This window comes from Schistocerca gregaria, chromosome 2, assembly GCF_023897955.1.
Source record: "Schistocerca gregaria isolate iqSchGreg1 chromosome 2, iqSchGreg1.2, whole genome shotgun sequence".
Taxonomy (NCBI): domain Eukaryota; kingdom Metazoa; phylum Arthropoda; class Insecta; order Orthoptera; family Acrididae; genus Schistocerca; species Schistocerca gregaria.
In genome coordinates this window covers 1,055,432,128-1,055,453,092 of record NC_064921.1, presented here as the reverse complement: position 1 = coordinate 1,055,453,092, position 20,965 = coordinate 1,055,432,128, and the positions used below count along the sequence as shown (strand labels likewise).

The following is a 20,965-nucleotide window of genomic DNA, read 5'->3' as shown; positions in this document are numbered from 1 at the left end:
CAAAGAGAAGCAGTACCACGTAGGGCTAAAAAGATGTGGAGACCGTCCACTACGTCAGCCGTACCAAAATAAAACAAAAACGAAACAAAACATCATGTGACATTCCGGTGACGGATTACACTGCAATCATCATGTGGCACGCGAGATGTCATCTGATTACGAACATGACGAAAGTCGCCGAGAAAGTGAGCCTACAAGAGACTATCGCCAGTTGCACACCGAGGAATCATTTGAACAAGTTCCTGATGTTACTTGATAGTTGCTAGGAGTAATTCTTGCTCTAGGATCTCGAACAATCGAATTTTGTAACAGTGTCATTCGGGCCACCACAGATCCACTTGAAGTTTCGCATTAGGAGTTAAGGAGTCAGACTTCTTCACATTTAAGCGGCCTTGACAAGAAATACCTGTCGTTTAGCCAGATTCCTTCTTTTCACTCGGCAACAAACCAAATGTCATACTTCACGGACTATTTTCTCTGTTATACTTCGTGTTCTGTGATTGTAACTGGTTTAGTTGTTGCTCTGCTACACTGAGGTGGCAAAGGTCATGCGACATCTCCATCTGCGCGGCGTTGTGCTGCAGCTCGACGTGGCACGGACAAGTTGTTGGACGTCCCTGCCGAAATATTGAGCCATGCTGCCTCTATAGCCGTCCATAATTGCGGAAGTATTGCCGGTGCAGGATTTTGTTCAAGAACTGACCTCCTTATTATGTTCCGTATGTGTTCGATGTGGTTCATGTCGGGGTCTGGGTAGCCAGACCATTCGCTCGAATTGTCCAGAATGTTCTTCAAACCAACTGCCAACAATTGTGGCCCGATGACATGGCGCATTGTCATCCATAAAAATTCCATCGTTGTCTGGGAACATGTCGTCCATGGATGGCTGCAAATGGTCTCAACCGAACATCCCGAGGACCCAGTCGATTCCATGTAAACACAGCTCAAATCGTAATGCGTCTAGGTCTAAGTACCATTCCTCGTTCAAAGTCTATTAATTCCCATCATGCGTCCTTAATCACGTCGGAAACCTTTTCACACGAATCACCAGAGCACAAGTGACAGCTCCGCCATTGCACTGCCCTTTTTAATGTTGTGCACGCGATACGACCGCCACCTGTACATGTGCAGATCGCTATCCCACGACTTTTCTCACTTCAATGTGAAGCAGACGTTGTTGTTGTTGTTGTTGTTGTTGTTGAAGCAGACGTAGAATTTGTAAACTTGTCATTGGCCTATTGCTGAGGGATACTATTATAAAGATATCTATGAGGTTCCTGAAGTCACTCATACTGCGAGTGCTGAACAGTTCTTTGAGACAATGTACGTCAATGCTGAGAAATCCTTATAATTTAGATTGGCTTTGGTTGATAGTAGCTGATACTGTAATAGTTTTGTGTAGCCCATCCAAAAAAGTCATGTTTCATGGTTTATCAAGTGTCACAAGGGCTATGTTTATAACAGAAGCCTTACTTCAGAACACACAGATAGTCTTTGACTCTTCTAAACTGCTTAGAATTATTGCTAAGCAACAGAGATATTGTTGGGCAGGAATACACACAGGCAGTGAAACACAGTACATTCGTAGTAGAGATGGGGTGGTAGCCTATATTTACAACGAAAAATGGCACAAATCTTATGCCACTGAGAAACAGGGTAACAGACATAAATATCGTTCATGTCTGACACAGACTCTCGACATAAAGGTGTATATCGGACTCTCAGAAAGGAACATGCCCTCCTCGGGGACTAAAGAACATTTGGCACCTGTTATTAATGCTCGCTTCCAAACTGTCGAGGGGTTTCTGGGGGGGATACGGCCGCACACCTCTCTCAAGTCGGTTACCAGTCCTTGCACGGTTCGGGGAGGGGGTGTTAATCTCTAAATTGGTCCGTCAAGACCATTGCAGACATGCACCGAGGAAATACGAAGGCCATTACGTACGTTCGGTATCTTCACATTCCAATGTGTCGGACACTTCAGCGGTTCTGTATGGGTGGATATTGTGGCCCATAAACACAAGAGCTGGGACCTACAGCAGCTCGAAGGAAACGGATGTGATGCAGAATAATCTCCCAGTAATACCGCTTTGGTGTAACGGCACCTCACGCAAAGATATGCAACGGATTTCGCCCATCGTACATAAGGCCCGGCCACACCATAAAGCCTAAACTTCACACATCAAAAAAGGTTTTGCATCATCTCGGTTTCGAGACTTCCGGAAACTGTACAGAAAATTGGAATAGTGATCAACATAAACATCATTTCTGCCCTTTCTATTGCTCATGAAAACCGCACATTGCGTGTTGTACCACCGTTCAGCGAGACCTTCAGAGGTGGTGGTCCAGATTGCTATACACACCGGTACCTCTAATACCGAGTAGCACGTCCTCTTGCATTGATGCATGACTGTATTCGTCGTGGCATACTATCAACAACTTCATCAAGTCACTGTTGGTCCATATTGTCGCACTCGTCAACGGCGATGCGGCGTAGATCCCTCAGAGTGGTTGGTGTGTCGCGTCGTTCATACAAAGGCCTTTTCAATTTATCCCAGGCATTCTCGATAGGGTTTGTGCTGGGGAACATGCTCGCTACATTAGTCGAGCGATGTCGTTATCCTGAATTAAGTCATTCACAATATGTGCACCATGGGGACGTGAGTTGTCTTCCATAAAGACGAATGCCTCACCAATATGCTGCCGATATGGTTGCACAGTCGGTCGGAGGATGGCATTCACGTATCATACAGCCATTACAGCGCCTTCCATGACCACCAACGGAGTACCACGGCCCCATATTATGCCACCCCAAAACAGCAGGGAACCTGCACCTTGCTGCACTCGCTAGACAGTATGTCTACGGCGTTAAGCCTGACCGGGTTGCCTCCAAACACGTCTCCGATCATTGTCTGGTTGAAGGCACTTGTGACACTCATCGGTGAGAAGAACGTGATGCACATCCTGAGCGGTCTATTCGGCATGTTGTTGGGCCCATCTGAACCGCGCTGCATGGTGTTGTGGTTGCAAAGATGGACGTCTCCATGGACGTCGGGACTGAAGTTGCACATCATGCAGCCTATTGCACACAGTTTGACTCGTAACACTAGTCATGTGGCTGCACGAAAAGCATCATTCAACATGGTGGCGTTGCTGTCAGGGTTCCTCCGGTCCATAAACCGCAGGTAGCGGTCATCCACTGCAGTAGTAGTGCTTGGCCGGCCTCAGCGAGGTATGTCATTTACAGGTCCTGTCTTTCTGTATTTCCTCCATGTCCGAACAACATCGCTTTAGTTCACTCCGAGATGCCTGGACACTTCTCTTGTTGAGAGCCCTTCCTAGCACAAAGTAACAATGCGGACGCGATCGAACCGCGGTATTGACCTCTAGCAATGACAATGCGAGCCGTGTACCTCCTTCCTGGTGGGATGATTGGAACTGATCGGCTGTTCATGCATGGTTATTTACATCTTTGGGCGGATGCAGTGACATCTCTGAACAGTCGAAGGGACTGTGTCTCTGATACAATATCCACAGTCAACGTCTATCTTCAGGAGTTCTGGGAGCCGGGGTGATACAAAACTTTTTTTGATGTGTGTATGTCAGTAACGCCTATGAATATTCTGTGTTGTGTGAAGTGATCTTCCCTCTCTCTACACTGTCTGGTGGCCAGAATCACTTGCCACAGATGAGGCGAGATTCGTCGGAGAACATCACTCTGGACCACTGACTCTAAGCAATATGCTCCCTAAACCACCGAACTTTTTGCGACGATTGCACTGATGAAGTGGGGCTCTTTTTACAGGCTTCCGAGCATGCAAAACAGTTTAAAACTTTCGCGTACTCTTTGTCATTACTAAATTGTCATCTGAGGTCGTCGCCGAAAACCGAATCCAGAATTTTCCCTTTAGCAGCCAGAGGTTCTGTCTACTGTAACACGGAGGCCGTGGTATACGGCCAATAAAGTAAAGACTTGAAATAAGGATTTCGATACGTGTGGTGTCTACAGTCTGTATTCTGGATGTCCCATAGAGCCAGTAATTCCTCGTTCCTCTGACACTACGACCATTTACTGAGCGCTGAATAAAAGTCTTTCACTTGGTCAAAAACCCGGGATGTGCCCTGTCTGCCAACAAATATTTAGAAAAGATTGCTGTATGGTGTGGCAGGTGGCAGTTGACTCTAAATAACGAAAAGTGTGAGGTGATCCACATGAGTTCCAAAAGAAATCCGTTGGAATTCTATTACTCGATAAATAGTACAATTCTCAAGGCTGCCAATTCAACTAAGTACCTGGGTGTTAAAATCACGAACTACTTCAGTCGGAAAGACCACACAGATAATATTGTGGGGAAGGCGAGCCAAAGGTTGCGTTTCATTGGCAGGACACTTAGAAGATACAACAAGTCCACTAAAGAGACAACTTACACTACACTCGTTCGTGCTCTGTTAGAATATTGCTGAGCGGTGTGGGATCCTTACCAGGTGGGATTGACGGAGGACATCGGAAGGGTGCAGAAAAGGGCAATTCGTTTTGTATTATCACGTAATAGGGGAGAGAGTGTGGCAGATATGATACGCGAGTTAGGATGGAAGTCATTAAAGCAAAGACGTTTTTCGTCGCGGCGAGATCTATTTACGAAATTTCAGTCACCAACTTTCTCTTCCGAATACGAAAATATTTTGTTGAGCCCAACCTACATAGGTAGGAATGATCATCAAAATAAAATAAGAGAAATCAGAGATCGAACAGAAAGGTTTAGGTGTTCGTTTTTCCCGCGCGCTGTTCGGGAGTGGAATGGTAGAGAGATAGTATGATTGTGGTTCGATGAACCCTCTGCCAAGCACTTAAATGTGAATTGCAGAGTAGTCTTGTAGATGTACATGTAGATGTAGATGTTGTCAGATAGGGCACTACGTATGAATCAGCAACTTTCTCAGATGTGTAAGGGCTGTGAATAGCACAGGGAAGTAGAGACAGTTACTTAGTTTACTGTAAATGCAGCATTGGCCTTATCGATCATGAGCCTGCTCACTGAACCTATTTAAATTTCCTTCTGTCGAATGCGTTGGTTGTCCATTCTGAACTGACGTTCATCGTTGCTGTGCCGTCTCGAATACTGTTTCGCCGTCTAAGTCTGGGTCTTCGAGATTCTCTCGTTTATCTATACACACAAAATTTTTTTTACATCACCCCAGTTCCCAGAACACCTAAAGATAGTTTTTGACTGTGGATACTGTACCACAGACACAGTCCCGTTGACTGTTCAGAGGTGTCACTAAATCCGCCCAAAGGTGTAAACAACCATGCATGAGCAGAGCAAGGTCGTCTTTGCAACTACGACCTTGGGCAGCGCGGTTCAGATGGGCCCAACAACATGCCGAATGGACCGCTCAGGATTGGCATCACGCTCTCTTCGCCGATGAGTATCGTATATGCCTTCAACCAGACAATAGTCGGAGACGTGTTTGGAGGCAACCTGGTCAGGCTTAACGCCGTAGACATACTGTCTAGAGAGTGCAGCAAGGTGCAGGTTCCCTGCTGTTTTGGGGTGGCATAATGTGGGGCCGACGTACGCCGCTGGTGGTCATGGAAGGCGCCGTAACGGCTGTACGATAGTGCAACCATATCGGCAGCATATTGGCGAGGCATTCGTCTTCATGGACGACAATTTTCACCTCCTTCGTGCGCATTTTTTGAATGACTTAATCGAGGATAACGGCATCGCTCGACTAGAAGGGCCAGCAAGTTCTCCAGACATGAACCCTCACAAAGATGCCTGGGATAGATTGAAAAGGGCTGTTTATGGACAGAGAGACCCATCAACCACTCTGAGGTATTTACGCCGAATCGCTGTTGAGGAGTGGGACAATCTGGACCAGCCGTGCCTTGATGAACTTGTGGATAGTATGCCACGACGAATACAGGCAGGCATCAATGCAAGAGGACGTGCTACTCGGTATTAGAGGTACCGGTGTGTACAGCAATCTGGACCACCACCTATGAAGGTTTCGCTGTATGGTGGTACAGCGTACAATGTGTGGTTTTCATGAGCAATAAAACTGGCGGAAATGATGTTTATGTTGATGTCTATTCCAATTTACTGTACTGGTTCCGGAACTCTCGGAACCGAGGTGATGGGAAACCTTTTTTGACGTTTGCATTTACCTAGAGAATGTTGCTGATAGTCTGCTCTCTGACATTGCTGCTGTGTGATCAAACCAGGTCAACCTTCGCTTCTTTAGCACTTCTACGATATTACGGTGCTTGTACAACTACCGCAGTTGTTCTCTCTATCTTATTCTGCGTCCCATGTTATTTTCGTCGAATACTAGCCGATTTTTTAAAAATGTTTTCGTTTTGGATATTAATAGTTTTTGTTCATCTCAGTTTCATTTTCTTCTTGTCTTTGTTTACAAGACGAGACCTGTAGGAGGTTTTTGGATTTATTATTTTTTTAAACATTTTTTTGTCTGACGTCAGTTGTGATCAGTAGCCTCATAACTTCTTGTGTGGCCTGGGTAGCATCTTGCATGAAATGGGAATATGGCGACTTAGATGTGAGTCAGAAGCAGTTCCTTACAATTTTTCTTGTTCGCTGGCTAATTTTAAACCTAGCCGGTGGGTACTAATTTCAACTGCAGAGGTGTAACTTTGCGCCTATTTAAAAATCAACCAATCAATCAAAATCAAAATCAATCCTTCGAGAAAGTTCTGTAAGTTTTTTCTGTTAAGAAAGGACTTTAGTACAGTTTCTGGCGTGCTCTTCCTGAACCGTGACTGAGCTAGCAACTGACGCTGTTGTGTGTTGGCCTCTAGCCTCCCCCCCCTCCCCTCCCCCCCCTCCCCTCCCCCCCCCTCCAAAACATGTACAAGCAGAACTTTGCGTCAGGGAAGAAACGAACAAGAGATTCGGTGGTCACTCTTCTCTGAGTATCTGGAGAGTATAGACACTATGTTGTAGGGAGGAGACGTAACCTTAAGTCTGGTTTTGTCGCTTGAGTCAGCGCCTTAAGCAATAGGTTGTGAATGACAATTGTTAATTTATGTTTTGCCATGTAAAATTTGCTTTCTCGTGTGAAACTTGGTACCATGTACTCAATATGATGTAGAGACTTGCACCCACTCATTTGGACGCCCCTATCGTCTCTCGTAGTCAATCTTGTAATTATTTAGCAGCCACTGCTACTAGAGAGATTATACGCCCTCCACCGGTTAATCAATTTTATCGTCCGTATTCTACAAATCCTTCTACAAACCGACGTGCCCGCCAGTCACAATTTTCTCTTATTATCTTTCACTGTGCAAGTAGGCCTTCATAACGGGTGCGTGAGTTGTAATCCACCGGTACGTACATCTTGATCCCACGTGGAGAAGGAGGCACCTTGCTGCTGATTGTCACCCAATTTCTCATTATCCTCTCATCAAATGGAAAACTCGCGACTTAGTCAGCTATGTTTGGTGATAGGATTGCTGATTGTAACTACGAAGGCTTCCGCGGCCTGTGTCATAATGATTAACATACTTCTGGGTGTTGTACCGCTCCGTCGTATAAAATAATTTCATTACAAACTTAAAACCGACGTTTCGACTGCATTACAACGCCCTTCCCCAGGGCAAGACTGGTTTTTGTGGAGGAAAGATGGCTCTGTTTATTGCAGGCGGTCGGTGTCAGTATGGCTTATATTTGAAACTTTAATGGGTCGAGTGTATAATAGGCTAGTCATGACGGAAGGGGGAGCGTAGGAAAGAAGCTACTGATTGGCTAGTCTGCTTTTCAGTGATTGGCGACAGTCTGCAAATCAGTGCCTGGCTTCTGGTGAGCACGTTTTTTCCATGGTGTGCGCGTAAATGCCCTGACAGTTCCCCTGTAGCTGTTCGTGTAGGCTGTCCCGATGCATTACTTCAGATTTTTCTATTTGCATCCAGATATTCTGTCTTCTCTTCATTAAAACGTAGTATAGTTTTTTCAGCCATTTTTTATTATTTTGATTAATTATGTTTTGGAACTACTTATTAATGCTATAACATCTACATTGGCAAGTCTAATAATGCTTACACCCCGCAATTGGATCCATTATGGTCCCTTTCAGTAGATTATCCATAGATCTTCTGTAAGACGAGGTTAATATAAGTGAATGGCGATCCCTTGTCTCAGCCCAGTGTAGACTTTGAAGAGCCTCAATAAATCTGAATAAGGGCATGATTCCAACAAGCCTTATTTAAATTACTGTATTTGCACTACTAGTTTCAGACACTTTTCGTTTTCAAATGCATCTACATGTGCAGATATGGACACATCGTTATCAGTTCGTCAAAAACTCGCCCGTCATGCAGATTTGTGCTCAGCACGGTCGGCAACGATCATCTTATCACGTCACGCTTTATGCACTTGTGTGATCTGTAGTAAAATTTACAAGAAGATGACTGATGACGACCGTGCACAGATATGCATGGGATGAGGTTCTGTTTAACGAACTGATAACGATGTGTCCCTGTCTGAAAACGGAACAGTGTCGGAAACTAGCAGTTAAAGTAATTTAAAACACAGGCTGGAAGAATCATGCAGTTTTTCATCATCATCATCGTCATCGTCGTCATCATCATCTTCTTCATCTTATACTGCTTCTTACTCGTCTTCCTCCTAAAGCCTATTTCCTTCACTACTCCAGAGTCTACCCGACCGGTTGTCGATCCATCTTTTCCTTGGACGTCCAGTATTTCCTTTACCTATTGGTGATTTATTTCTTAAGATTTTCACAATCTTCCGTTTATCCATGCCATGATTTCTGTTATGCATCCACTCATTAAAGGAGCCCAATCTACGTTCTTTTCTAATGCTTTGTCTTCTCTCTCTGTTTCTCAGAGCCTTCCCTGTAATCCTTCGAAGAATGTTCATTTCTGTGGTTTCCAAAAGTCTTTTGGTCGATGTTTCAGGTCTTGTCTCAGCTGTGTATGTCATAACTGTCTCATTATTGTTTAATTTATTCCTGCCTTTACATCTTTCCATATATGCTTACCTTTCCAGTTTACATATTTAAGAGCCGGCCGAGCGGTTCTAGGCGCTTGAGTCCGGACCCGCGCTGCTGCTACGGTCGCAGATTGGAATCCTGCCTCGTGCATGGTTTTGTGTGATGTCTTTAGTTTAGACAGGTTTAAGTAGTTCTAAATCTAGGGGACTGATGACCTCAGATGTTAAGTCCCATAGAGCTTAGAGCCATTTGAACCATTTTTATATATTTAAGCACTCTGACACTATCTTTGCTTTTGTTACTTGTTCTCTAACTTCCTTCACGACATTTCCACTGTCGCTGGACAGTCTTTTTCTTCCATTAGCCTATTGTACAAGGCGGCAGCTTTGAAGGTCTGAGCTGACGAGAGAAAAAGAAAGACTCCCTCGGGCCCCAAAACCTAATGCCATTGTGGTCGAGAACATAAGAACTGATCAAGAGAGTCCGACAGGAAAGGCAACGGAAGGTGCTTGACGCCAGTAATTTCAAGTAACGTCAAACTCAGCTCGCGGACCAACGGTCGCTGACGAGTGTATTCCCTTAGTTGTTCTTCACATTTTTTTGAAATTTTCAGTTTCCCCTGCCGGTGTCTGTATGTGACAAAAAGTTTTGTCTCTAGCAATTTCAACGAATCTGGTTAATTTTGGGGATATTTGAAATTTACAAATCGTGCTTGGACGGTGTATGCTATCACAGGCCTTTTGAAATCTGGAAACTTTTTGCTCCCCGTGAATAAATGATCCAGTGTGGATTTTTTCTCCGGAAAACGCACTGATAGTCATCCCGACTCACCGGAGATGACCATGTCGAGGTACTGGCAGCCCGTGACCTGCTCGTAGCTGGGCTGCCCCCCACTCTTCTCCATCAGCTGATCCACCTCCCTCTGCAGCCGCCTCTGGACGTCCTCGTGCGTGGCCAGCAGGTAGCTGCAGAACGTCAGCAGTGTCGACACGGTGTCGAAGCCGGCGAAGAAGAATATCATCGCCTGGGCCGCTATGTCCTCGTCCGTGAGATCTGCCGCAATGAGAGGAACACTGTGGGCCAAGTAAGGAAAAAAAATGCTCTAATAAAGATTTCATTCTTTATTTATAGCTCTCTCTCGTAATCACTTTGCAGAAATAATGAAAGTGAGGTCCCCTCTTATCGTAGAATACCATTCTTTTTTCATCTATACGTGTTTCGGGACTTGTGGGACAAAAAATGATTCTTTATTTAAGTCTAAAAGAATAAAAGTAAATTAGAAAGACAGAAGTTACGTCTTCGCGTTTGCTATTGTCATCTTCTTATTTCGAGAAGATATTTTGCGTTGTTCAAGCCCTGTTCAAGTTTGCTCGGGCCTCAGAAAGTCTTTTGTTTATAACGGCGTTTTCGATTTAGTTAAACTGGTCTTTGCATGGTAAATAATTTCATAAAAGTACTGAGCCCCACATCTGTACAACAGCCAGTCTCAACTGTAATCCACGTCAGTCCGACACTAAATCTTTTAAGATTCTACGGAAAGACCAACATCACGACAAAAGACTGTCTCGTTTTAAATTTTTGTGATGTGGACCCCCGGGCCGCAACCTAGAAAGCTGTGCATAAATTCGTCTCTGCACTGTAGAACTATACTGTGCAAACCATTGTGACGTGCGCGGCAGAGGGCACGTCTCGTCGTATACGGCTAATCAGTGTAAACTCGCAGAAAGTTTTGCCTGACCAGTGCTGTTCTTAACATAACGTTTCCTGCCGCCGGCTACTTACGCCTGCGTTTGCCCTCGGCGGTGCCGTTCTTCTGCCCGTCCTCAGGTGCCAACTCGCCACGGCGCGCCTGCATGAGCAGGTGGATCATGTCGTGGCGGATGATTCCTTGCTTCTCTCGAGTCTGAATCGTCTCTACCACCAAAGACTTGAAGAAACTCACCGCCTTCTGACTGAAGAACGGAATACCCAGCATCTGAAATGAAATCATTCTTTTGTTATACTGTAACTAAAGTGCCTCTACATGCCTGCATAGTTTACAAACGGTGCATATTACGAACCTCCATCATCCTTGCCGATATAAAATAGCCGAAACTGACGAATGGGTTGATATTGGACAGATCTCGGCCCGTGGTGAAGAACTCGTTGCTAGGTTCGGACAATGAGTCCACTTTGACACCAAACGCCGTAGTCGCAATCACGTCATTAGTGACGCGTCTGAAGAAGTCCCTCAGCTCTAGTGTTAGGATCTTCTCCTCCTGGGAAGAAACTGCACCAGAAAGAGTAATGATTACATAGAAATAATTCTTACGAGTTGAAATCATAAAAATTCTTGTCAATAGTAATAACGAAACAAAAATAAAAAAAGTCCAATCGCGAATGAATAATGGGTAAGTAGGCTGTTTAGGTTTTTATGTTGGTAACGCCATGTAGCGCTCTGTATGAAAATCACAGGCTGTGCTGTATGCAGTCTGTGGCTGGTAATCATTGTTGGAATGTTCGGCATTGTAGTGTTGGGCAGTTGGATGTTAACAGCGCAGTTGGAGGTGAATCGCCAGTAGTGGTGGATGTGGGGAGAGAGATGGCGGAGTTTTGGGAGCGGACAATCTGGACGTGTGTCTATCAGAAACAGTAAATTTATAATATTGGATATCATTAAGGTAAATACATTGTTTGTTTTCTATCAAAATCTTTCTTTTGCTAACTATGCCTATCAGTAGTTAGTGCCTTCAGTAGTTTGAATCTTTTATTTAGCTGGCAGTAGTGGCTATCGCTGTATTGTAGTAGTTGGAGTAACGAAGATTTTTGTGAGGTAAGTGATTGGTGAAACGTATAGGTTATGTTAGTCAGGGCCATTCTCTTGTAGGGATTATTGAAAGTCAGATTCCGTTGCGCTAAAAATATTGTGTGTCAGTTTAAGCACAGTCATGTATAATTTTTCTAAGGGGACATTTCATATGTTGACCCTTAGCCGAGGACACCTCACTGGAATCTTCTGATTGTTTCTTGTAGTTTGTGTAATTAGTGTAACTATTGTTTATTGCTAGCGCATAATTATAGAGAGAATTTACTTTGTAGATGTAGTTTTTCATTGTTGTACAGTAAAACAGTTGTGGCATGCATGTAGATTTGCACCAAGTATTTCGCAGCTGCGCTTGCAATTAACGAGATATTATTTTCAATGCTATGTTAATGTGTTTTCTTATTTTGCTCTTCAAATTGTGCTTTTCTGTGTTATCGTGTGAAACATTGCGACAATAATGGCGTGTGAAAAACGTAATACTAGGCTCCAAAGTCAACTGAGAAATGATAGTGAAGACGAAAGCAGTGTGTTAGCGCCACCGTGTAATGAATTAATTAACGTTCAAAATAGTAATTTGGTAATTGTGCATGGGGAAATGGAGAGGGGTTCAAATAATGGTGTAGACAATGAAACAATTAGTGAACAGGGAAGCATTATCGATCGATCGGTCGGCAACAGCTCGCCTCAGGAATCCGAAATGACAGCACACAATCTCGCAAATACTGTAGATTCAGGTTTGGAGTCCTAACCGTTTTCTCAAATAATTCAAGACACATTTTCTGCTTGTCAAAATGTGAATGTTAGCTGTGCAAATTCACCGCCGAAAAGCACTGAGGAACATGTTTCAGACACCAGTGCATTGTTATTACAATTGATACATCAAATGGGACAAAAGCTTCAAAAGTTAGACATGATGGAACAACTTCAGAGACAAAGATAGCAAAAGCTTCAAAAGTTAGACACAAGGGAACAAAATCTTCAAAAGTTAGACACAATGAAACAAAATCTTCGAAAGTTAGACACCACGCTTGAACAAACACATGAAGATTTAACTACTGAGTTACATAACATCGAATCGAAATGTCAAAAAGTCTGTAATGACGTGATAACACAAATTTGTGACCATTTTCAACCTATTTGTTCGCGGCATAAAAATGCATTACAGAATCACGAAGCAGCCATAAAAGAACTGCAAAATGAAAATCACGAGGCCTTGCGGGCTAAAATTGACTCCGTTACATCTTCCGATTCAGTTACGCAACTTGCAAAAACACAGGAAAACTTAAAGGACACAATAGACACTCTGAAAATTGGTTCAGAAAGACACATGGAAGAAGTTAGTTCATTATCAGAGAAAGTAGTCGAACTTTCGGATCAGATAAATAATTTATCTACGAAGGTAGATGATAATCTGAATGACACAAGACCGGTAGGTTTCAATGATACAGAAGAGTACGAACGAATTAGGAAATTCAAACAAAATCAGAATCAAATTAATACACAACACCAAAGAGAAATCCGGGAAGTACAAGATCAGTTGACGCAGGTAATATAAGAATTACATATTTCAGAGGACACTCGCGCTCCAATACGGGAAGAGGGACATAGAAATGCGGAACAGCTACAAAATAATGACACAGGGCACTTCGGAAATTATGAAAGAAATTGGCAAGGTACACCGAATTTTGAGTTGGAACCGCCGAAACAATGTAACAATGACCGACATGCGACTCGCCGACATCATGATTTTAACTATAAGCTGTTTATTACGACACGTAAATTCAAAACATTTAAGAATTTCGGTAACGACATTCATCCACAAGCGTGGCTTCATCAATTCTCTCATTGATTTCCTCCCAACTGGTCATTAGAGCACAGATTTGAATTTATGTGTGGCTATTTAGAGAATGAACCAGCTGTAAGAATGCGATCGGTCATTCACGATTGCCACAGTGAAGGAGAATTTTACCATGCCTTCCTCTCAGCATATTGGTGTCAAGCTACTCAAGACCGAGTAAAACATAGCATCATAATGATGAAACATTTCGAAAAATCAGAATTTTCCAGTCTAGTGAAATATTTTGAAGACGTGTTGCACAATAATCAGTACCTGTCAAACCCATACAGCCCCTCAGAACTCATCCGTATTTGCTTAATCAGTTTGCCTGAACATTTACGACGTATTATTTTGGCAGGACGTTGCAAAGACGACATTGAAGCTTTTCAGGGACTGTGATAAGAACTGGAAATTGACACTGACAATCACGGAACGCGAAAACAGGAACACAACAATTACAGGTCACATCCGTCATAATTCCGCGATGGAAGAAATAATAACTGGACACGACAAGTCTATTCATACAACGTAAATAGTGACCAAAACAGACACCACCCGTATGACAACCGTTGGCAGAGTAGTAATAATTACAGGGAAAGGTCACCTCTCCACGGTAATGACTATCACAGAGACAATCAGAGAAACAGACAATATGGAAACCAAAATAATTATTATCAAGGGAGACAAAATAACGTCAGACGCAACGGCCCATCACGCAGATACGATTCCGGGAAAAATTCTCCACCACATGACCGACAAAAAAGAAACTATGTAAACTACCGTCAAAGCGACAGACCTGAATTTCATCAGAACTGGCGGGATTCAAACAGGGCAGGGCCCTCTAGACAAGGTGAATTTGTAGAACTTAGATCTCCAAATCCCAATAACGACGCGCGCCAACAAAGAGACAATAGGCAATGACTCATACCGCTGGCAGCAACAAAACGTGCTTATGAAGCTGATGACGTATCTGCCGTGGCTAGGAATTACGTAAAAATGGTAAAAATGGAAGACAGTGGGGACATCTTACTCCAGGAACACGACGTAAACATAACAACACTGCATATCCTGTGATTCACATTACAGTAAATGACGTAAAATTTACGGCAGTACTTGACCCTGGCAGTCTCATTTCCATAATTAGTGAAACAGCTTTTAGCAAATGCAACAAATCGAACGGTTGCCCCACACTTCCGTTACGTAAGATTAAATTACAAGGTGCAATCGTTGGAAAAAGTGTAGATGTACGCCAACAAACCAACTTGAATTCTTTTGTCAAAGCCACAGCTTCTCTATTAACTTTGTTGTTGTTCCATATTGAAGAATGGCTCTCAAACCATGACGAGGAAATTAATCGGCTTTACATTCTGTTCGACAACAGTTCGGAATTTTCGACGGAACTAGACACTAACAATCACTGTGCAATTACTGACAGGGATGATATCGACGGCATATTTGATACTAATGAGTTAATTCAGAATAAAATTCAAACAATTGAGAGCTGTAATGACACTGATAGGCAGGACCTTTTTGAGACTTTTCAAGCACATTCCACAGTTATTCGTCACAAAACAGGAACAATCAAGGGATTTCAATACTAATTTCGTGTTCGTGAGCGTACTAAATTTTGTGTTAGACCATACGTAATTCCAGCACATTATAGGGACCATGTTAGAACAGAAATACAATCTATGCTTGAGGAGGGCATTATTGAGCCTGCAGTAAGCTCATACAACAATCCATTACATGTTGTTGAGAAGAAAAGTGGATCGATCAGGCTTGTCTTAGATACGAGACAAATCAATACTATCATAATTCATGAAACAGGCCACAAACGATGGAAGAACTTCTTCTAAATTTTAATGGTGTAAAAGTGTTGTCTTCTATTGATCTCAGATACAGCTTTCATCAGATCGAACTTCATCCAGAATATGGAAAATACACAGCTTTTCTTTGTTTCGGCGTTTGTTATCAATTTCGGTAACTTCCTTTTGGTTTGAACATTTCTTTGGCAGCGTTCATTCGCGGGCTAAATTCCACATTACCTGATATCTTAAAACGTCACATTTCAGCTACGCACATTTTGGTCCAAGAAAATGTAATCATATTCTTCGGACGACTTCTTATTTTAACAATATGGAAAAGAGAATTCGAGTCCTGTCTATCTGTAAACTTTGACAAAAGGCTAAACCATCTACTATCTCACATCGTGCTCCGTTGTTTCCTGTCATTCCTTCTAAATTAAAAGAATTTGCTGCTGTTGATCTCTTGGGCCCCTTGTCAGAACATCGAATGGATTTCGGTACGTTCTAGTAGCTGTTGAACTTACTTCAAAATTTGTTCCTTTCACTCCGTTACGTAAAGCCAATGGGCGGTCTGCATCCAACACCTTTGTTAAAAATTTCTTACGTGATGTTTGACACGTTATTTAAGTCATTTCAGATAACGGACCACAATTCAGATCTGCTGTTTGGTCACGCATGCTTTGGAACCATAAATTCGAACCTGTTTTTATTTCATTGTACTCACCACATTGTAACCCATCTGAACGGATTATGAAAGAAATCAATAAGCTTTGCAGACTTTATTCTCACAGAAAGCAACAGCATTGGGACAGATGTTTACACTTATTTCAAAAAGTACTGAATGAAATGCCTCACGACTTCACTGCTTTACCACCTACTCTTGCACTGAAGAATGAAGAACCACAGAACAGAATCAGATAGCTTGTACCTTTCCCGAATACACGTAAACTTCGACACAAAGACATAATTGATTTGGCTATTAAAAATATAAAATCTGCAGCAGACAAAAGGAGAAAACTACACGGTAAAGCAAATGGAAAGAAATTATATATTGGTCAGAAAGTTCTCATTAAAGCTCATTCATTGTCACATAAGAAGAAGCACTTGAGTCACAAATTCTTTCTGATTTACAATGGACCTTACAGAAGCCGACGTATACCACATGATAATTGCATTGAAGTTCAAACTCTGCGTACTAGGAAGAGTAAGGGATTGCGCCCCCCGAAGTGGCCGAGTGGTTCTAGGCGCTACAGTCTGGAGCCGCGCGACCGCTACGGTCGCAGGTTCGAATCCTGCCTCGGGCATGGATGTGTGTGATGTCCTTAGGTTAGTTAGGTTTAAGTAGTTCTAAGCTCTAGGGGACTGATGATCTCAGATGTTAAGTCCCATAGTGCTCAGACCCATTTGAAGTAAAGGATTGCACCACATTTCACATGAAAAACCGTTTACTGAAAGATAATCTGCTTTTTAACTTAGTCTTTGCGTAAAAGTTTTCACTTCACGCTACTAGTACGCTTTGTCACACTTAGAAACTGTTATCGTGCAACAATGTTTTGAAGTTAGCTGTCCAGTCTAGAACCTAGGGAACATATTTAGACAGGTATTACCACTGCATTGTGATAGTGAACAAAGAACACAGTGTTTATGTGTGTGTACAATCTTGCTTTTTAGTTTCTCGATTACGTAACGACTATAAGGCTTGCATACTTAGAATATATACTGTTAATCAGATTTTAATGCAACATTTTGGTTTACTTGAAAAGGCATTCTTTATTTGAAGTACTTTCTGTGAGATTAAAGATGACATAGTATTTGGTTTCTTTGACAGCTACACAATTATATCATGATGCTACTAATGTGTTACACAATTTACGTTGTTGCTTTTGTGCTGTATCTGCTTTATATCTGCACAGTTTTTCTGAATTATTCTGGAAAGTAAAACATGTTTCAGTTGTAACTTTTGTGGTGTAGCTACAATGAGACAGCCTTTGTTGTAGCACAACAATACGTTATAGTGTAGTACTTTCTTGATGACGGTACTGTACATTATAACTACGATATCTATACGCATAGTATTTCGCTTTTGTTTATTACGAGGTAAGTACATTGACTTCCACAGAACGTTGCTTACAGACGACGATAATTACGGCACTTGGCACATTTTGTACCCTTAAGTAATGACAGAGATTATGTTACAACAAGACGCACAATTTAGCGCGGCGGTACACGTATTTAAGTGATTAATTTTGTACTTAAAACATTTATTTTTAAAGATTTTTGTATTACAAAGAAAGTTTTGCGTGATACATTTCATTCCATTGCTGTAATCTGTAACACCTGAGGGTATAATTACATTAATCATAAGGGGGTACACGCTTACTTTGTGTACCATGCAGCAAGCACAAGGAGCCCTAGCTAATATGGCATTTGCTTATACATTTTTTTACTACATCATTGACAGATGTTTGCGTAATTACACAGTTGGATAACTTCACACTCATGAAATTGTATTTTGTCCGTACTGTGTGAACTGTTCATATTTTTTCGGAACCATTGTGATACTATGAGAGCTTTGAATGATGTGTCTGGTATGAGATCATGATTTTTAAAGTACGTTTGAGGTGGATGACACTATTGAAATGCGCAGAGAATTTTTTTAGGTTTTGGAATTATTGCAGAAAGCTACGACGTTTTTGAGATTTGGCTGAGTTTTTGTGATGTTATTATTACGATGACAATGTGTATTACGCTGTGGAGGTATGTTTATGATCAATAAGCTGATGCTATATGATTTGTTATGATGAAATATTGAAGTGTTTACGAATATGTATATGTGTAATAAAGTAAGAAATAATGAGTAGTGGTTAGGGACACTGGTTTGTGGAAAAGGATGTTGGAAACCAAGAATCGTACTTTAAGAGCAATGAAATGTGTGTATATGTGTGAATGTATCACAATGCCGGCGAAAATTTTTTGGACACTGTTAAATTTACAGGATTTTGTTTCTACATACTGGTAACGCAAATTCTCGACCTGTGAAATTTCTTATATGAGACTGTCACTGTAGAGGAAATTGTTGTCGTAAATATTTCGGTAAGAAAGGTAAGTGACCTTGTCGTAGTGCGTTTTGGGCGCCCAGCTGAGAGATAGTCGTCTGAAAAAAGAAAGCCATTAGGTGGAGAAAAAAAGAGGCCATTATGCTCGCTATTGACATGACATTTCTTTCTAGAAAGCATTGCAAATACGACACGCTCAAACTTGAAAACATATGATTACACTGTGGAGTTCTTAATTTATGACATTTACTAAAATGCCTAATGAAATAATGAGAAACATTTTACGTTTCGTTTAACATCTAGTTTGTATCTTTCTAGAAAGCATTGCAAATACGACACGCTCAAACTTGAAAACATATGATTACACTGTGGAGTTCTTAATTTATGACATTTACTAAAGTGCCTAATGAAATAATGAGAAACATTTTACGTTTCGTTTAACATCTAGTTTGTAGCTGCACTGCAGCATTGGTTAAAATAAAATTTAACAGATGTACTAATATAGATATTTTATGCCTACAGATCCAGTAAATAATAATTTTATGATCGACTTCAAAAAAAAAAAAAAAAAAAAAAAAAAAAAAAACGAGGGAGCACAAAAAGACATTTCCGTTAACAGGAATTGCATAGATAATTTTTATCAATGACTGGGTAACTTGTTTTGTAGAGTAACTTATAGTGATGCATCACTCTAGTGTTAAGATGTGACATAGGTATTAGACATGGTCATGTTTACTGTAATATTTTTTCTGCTTGAGCTTTGTCATGATTAGATATAACTTATTGCATTTGCTGCTACTTTTTTCCAGGCATAGTGCTACTGAATTTCACTTTGTATTACTCTGTTAAGCCAGTTTTACTACTAATTTATTTTTCTTGTTTGCTGCACATTGCCTTATATTACTTGTAATATTGCATTTGCTTTGCTAATTTAGATTTACTGCTGCTAGCTTTGCCAATTTGCATTTTTTCATTGCTGTTTGTATTAATTGTTTTGTGCTGCTGCATTGCCTCGCCCCTTCGTTTATGCATCTGAGCTCAGTAGATATAAGTTAGCTTAAGAGGGGGTAGACTATTTAAGAGAATGAGTTGCGATGAATTGGAAGAAATGCATTGAGAAGTTATACGAAAAAACTACAGAAAGCAGGTATAGATAGAAGTTTTTGGAAATAATGAAGAACGAAGGAAGATCGCCAAGAAGTAAAGAAAGTTTTGTTTGCAAAATACTGCAGTAAAACAAACCCTGTCCTTTCCTTTTGTGTTATTCCGCTCTGTGTTTGTGTACGCTTGTGTATTTGTGTTCTTCCTGTATTTATGTGTTTATCTGATGAGAGTTATGTTGTAAAATTTTTCTAATAATATGTCATTTTCTTTGTAAAGATGTTTACACATTATTAATTCTGTTCTGTTTCAATTCTCATGTGAGAAATTAATGTTTCAAAAACTATTCTCATTTTTTTATTTATTTACTTATGTCATAATTCCTGTAACAGTGATGTATATGTCTATTTCTATTCTTTTGTAAAGCTCCTATTACTACAAATGTTATCTGTATTGTTATGTTCTTTAATGATGTATGTTGTACCTTTGTAATTGTATTCTTAGATTGTAAATGTATAGTTGTATAGACACCAGTTCTTCAAATTAAGTTTTCTTTCACTGAACACGTTTGTGTTGGTCATAGTATATGCACAATATGTGAAAAAAGTGAACTGTTAGTGTTTGGACGTGTGTTAATAATTCAGCAAGGGACTGATTAACAGCATTGCTGGTTCTAAGGACAATTCCATCAAAAAACTTAGTGAGTGCAGAAGTGGTGGTTTATGGACTTGCTATATTCTCCGCAAGACTCTTCGATGGTGATTGTGCACCTGCACAGTCGCAACGGATGGCTGCTAGCCATCTCTACAAGAACTACAGTGGGTCTGCATCTTTGATGGCCCACCAATACCGTTATTTCTACAAGGACTGCGATGGGTCTGCACCTCTGGTGGCCCACCAATACCGTAATCTCTAACAGGACTACAGTAGTCTGCTCTGTGATGACCTACCTACCAATATTCTTCAACTCTGACTGACTCTGCTGTGGGTTTGCTCTGTTGTGGACCATTACCTGTCTACATGTCAAGAGTCAGCACTGTCTTTCTGTTGGAAGGACTACACTACTTCTTCAGGACTGCATGGAAATCCAGTACTTCTGTGTGCATTTTCTTTTACTACTCAGACTTTGAGAAAAACACTGCAATTTTACTGTGATGAATGATCAGGACTGTCTTTATGCACTGTGAGAAAATTTTAGCTTTTGACCTACATTGTATCAATAAGTGTGCGCATTTGATTTCTTTGTTATTGTAATTAAGAAAAAATTTTCAAATCTGTGTTGGCCACAGCCCAAAACAATTCGTAAATTTTTTTGTGGGGAGCAAGGGAAGGTATGTAAGTAGGCTGTTTAGATTTTTATGTTGGTAACGCCATGTAGCGTTCTGTATGA

The 20,965-nt window shown here is 41.3% G+C and overlaps 1 protein-coding gene across 5 annotated transcripts in view; it reads right to left on the bottom strand.

Moving 5' to 3' along the window:
- LOC126335595 (cytochrome P450 9e2-like) overlaps positions 1 to 20,965 on the bottom strand; it is a 94,539-nt gene that overhangs the window by 8,066 nt on the left and 65,508 nt on the right. For all 5 annotated transcript variants that reach the window (XR_007564896.1, XM_049999042.1, XM_049999041.1 and 2 more), the window contains 3 exons: positions 11,034 to 11,242; positions 10,756 to 10,948; positions 9,805 to 10,026 (listed from right to left, as the gene is read on the bottom strand). Coding sequence is in view for 4 of the 5 variants with exons in the window: in XM_049999042.1 (XP_049854999.1) it covers positions 9,805 to 10,026; positions 10,756 to 10,948; positions 11,034 to 11,242 (624 nt within the window). In the remaining variant the exon portion in view is untranslated. The remainder of the gene's footprint in view (positions 1 to 9,804; positions 10,027 to 10,755; positions 10,949 to 11,033; positions 11,243 to 20,965) is intronic.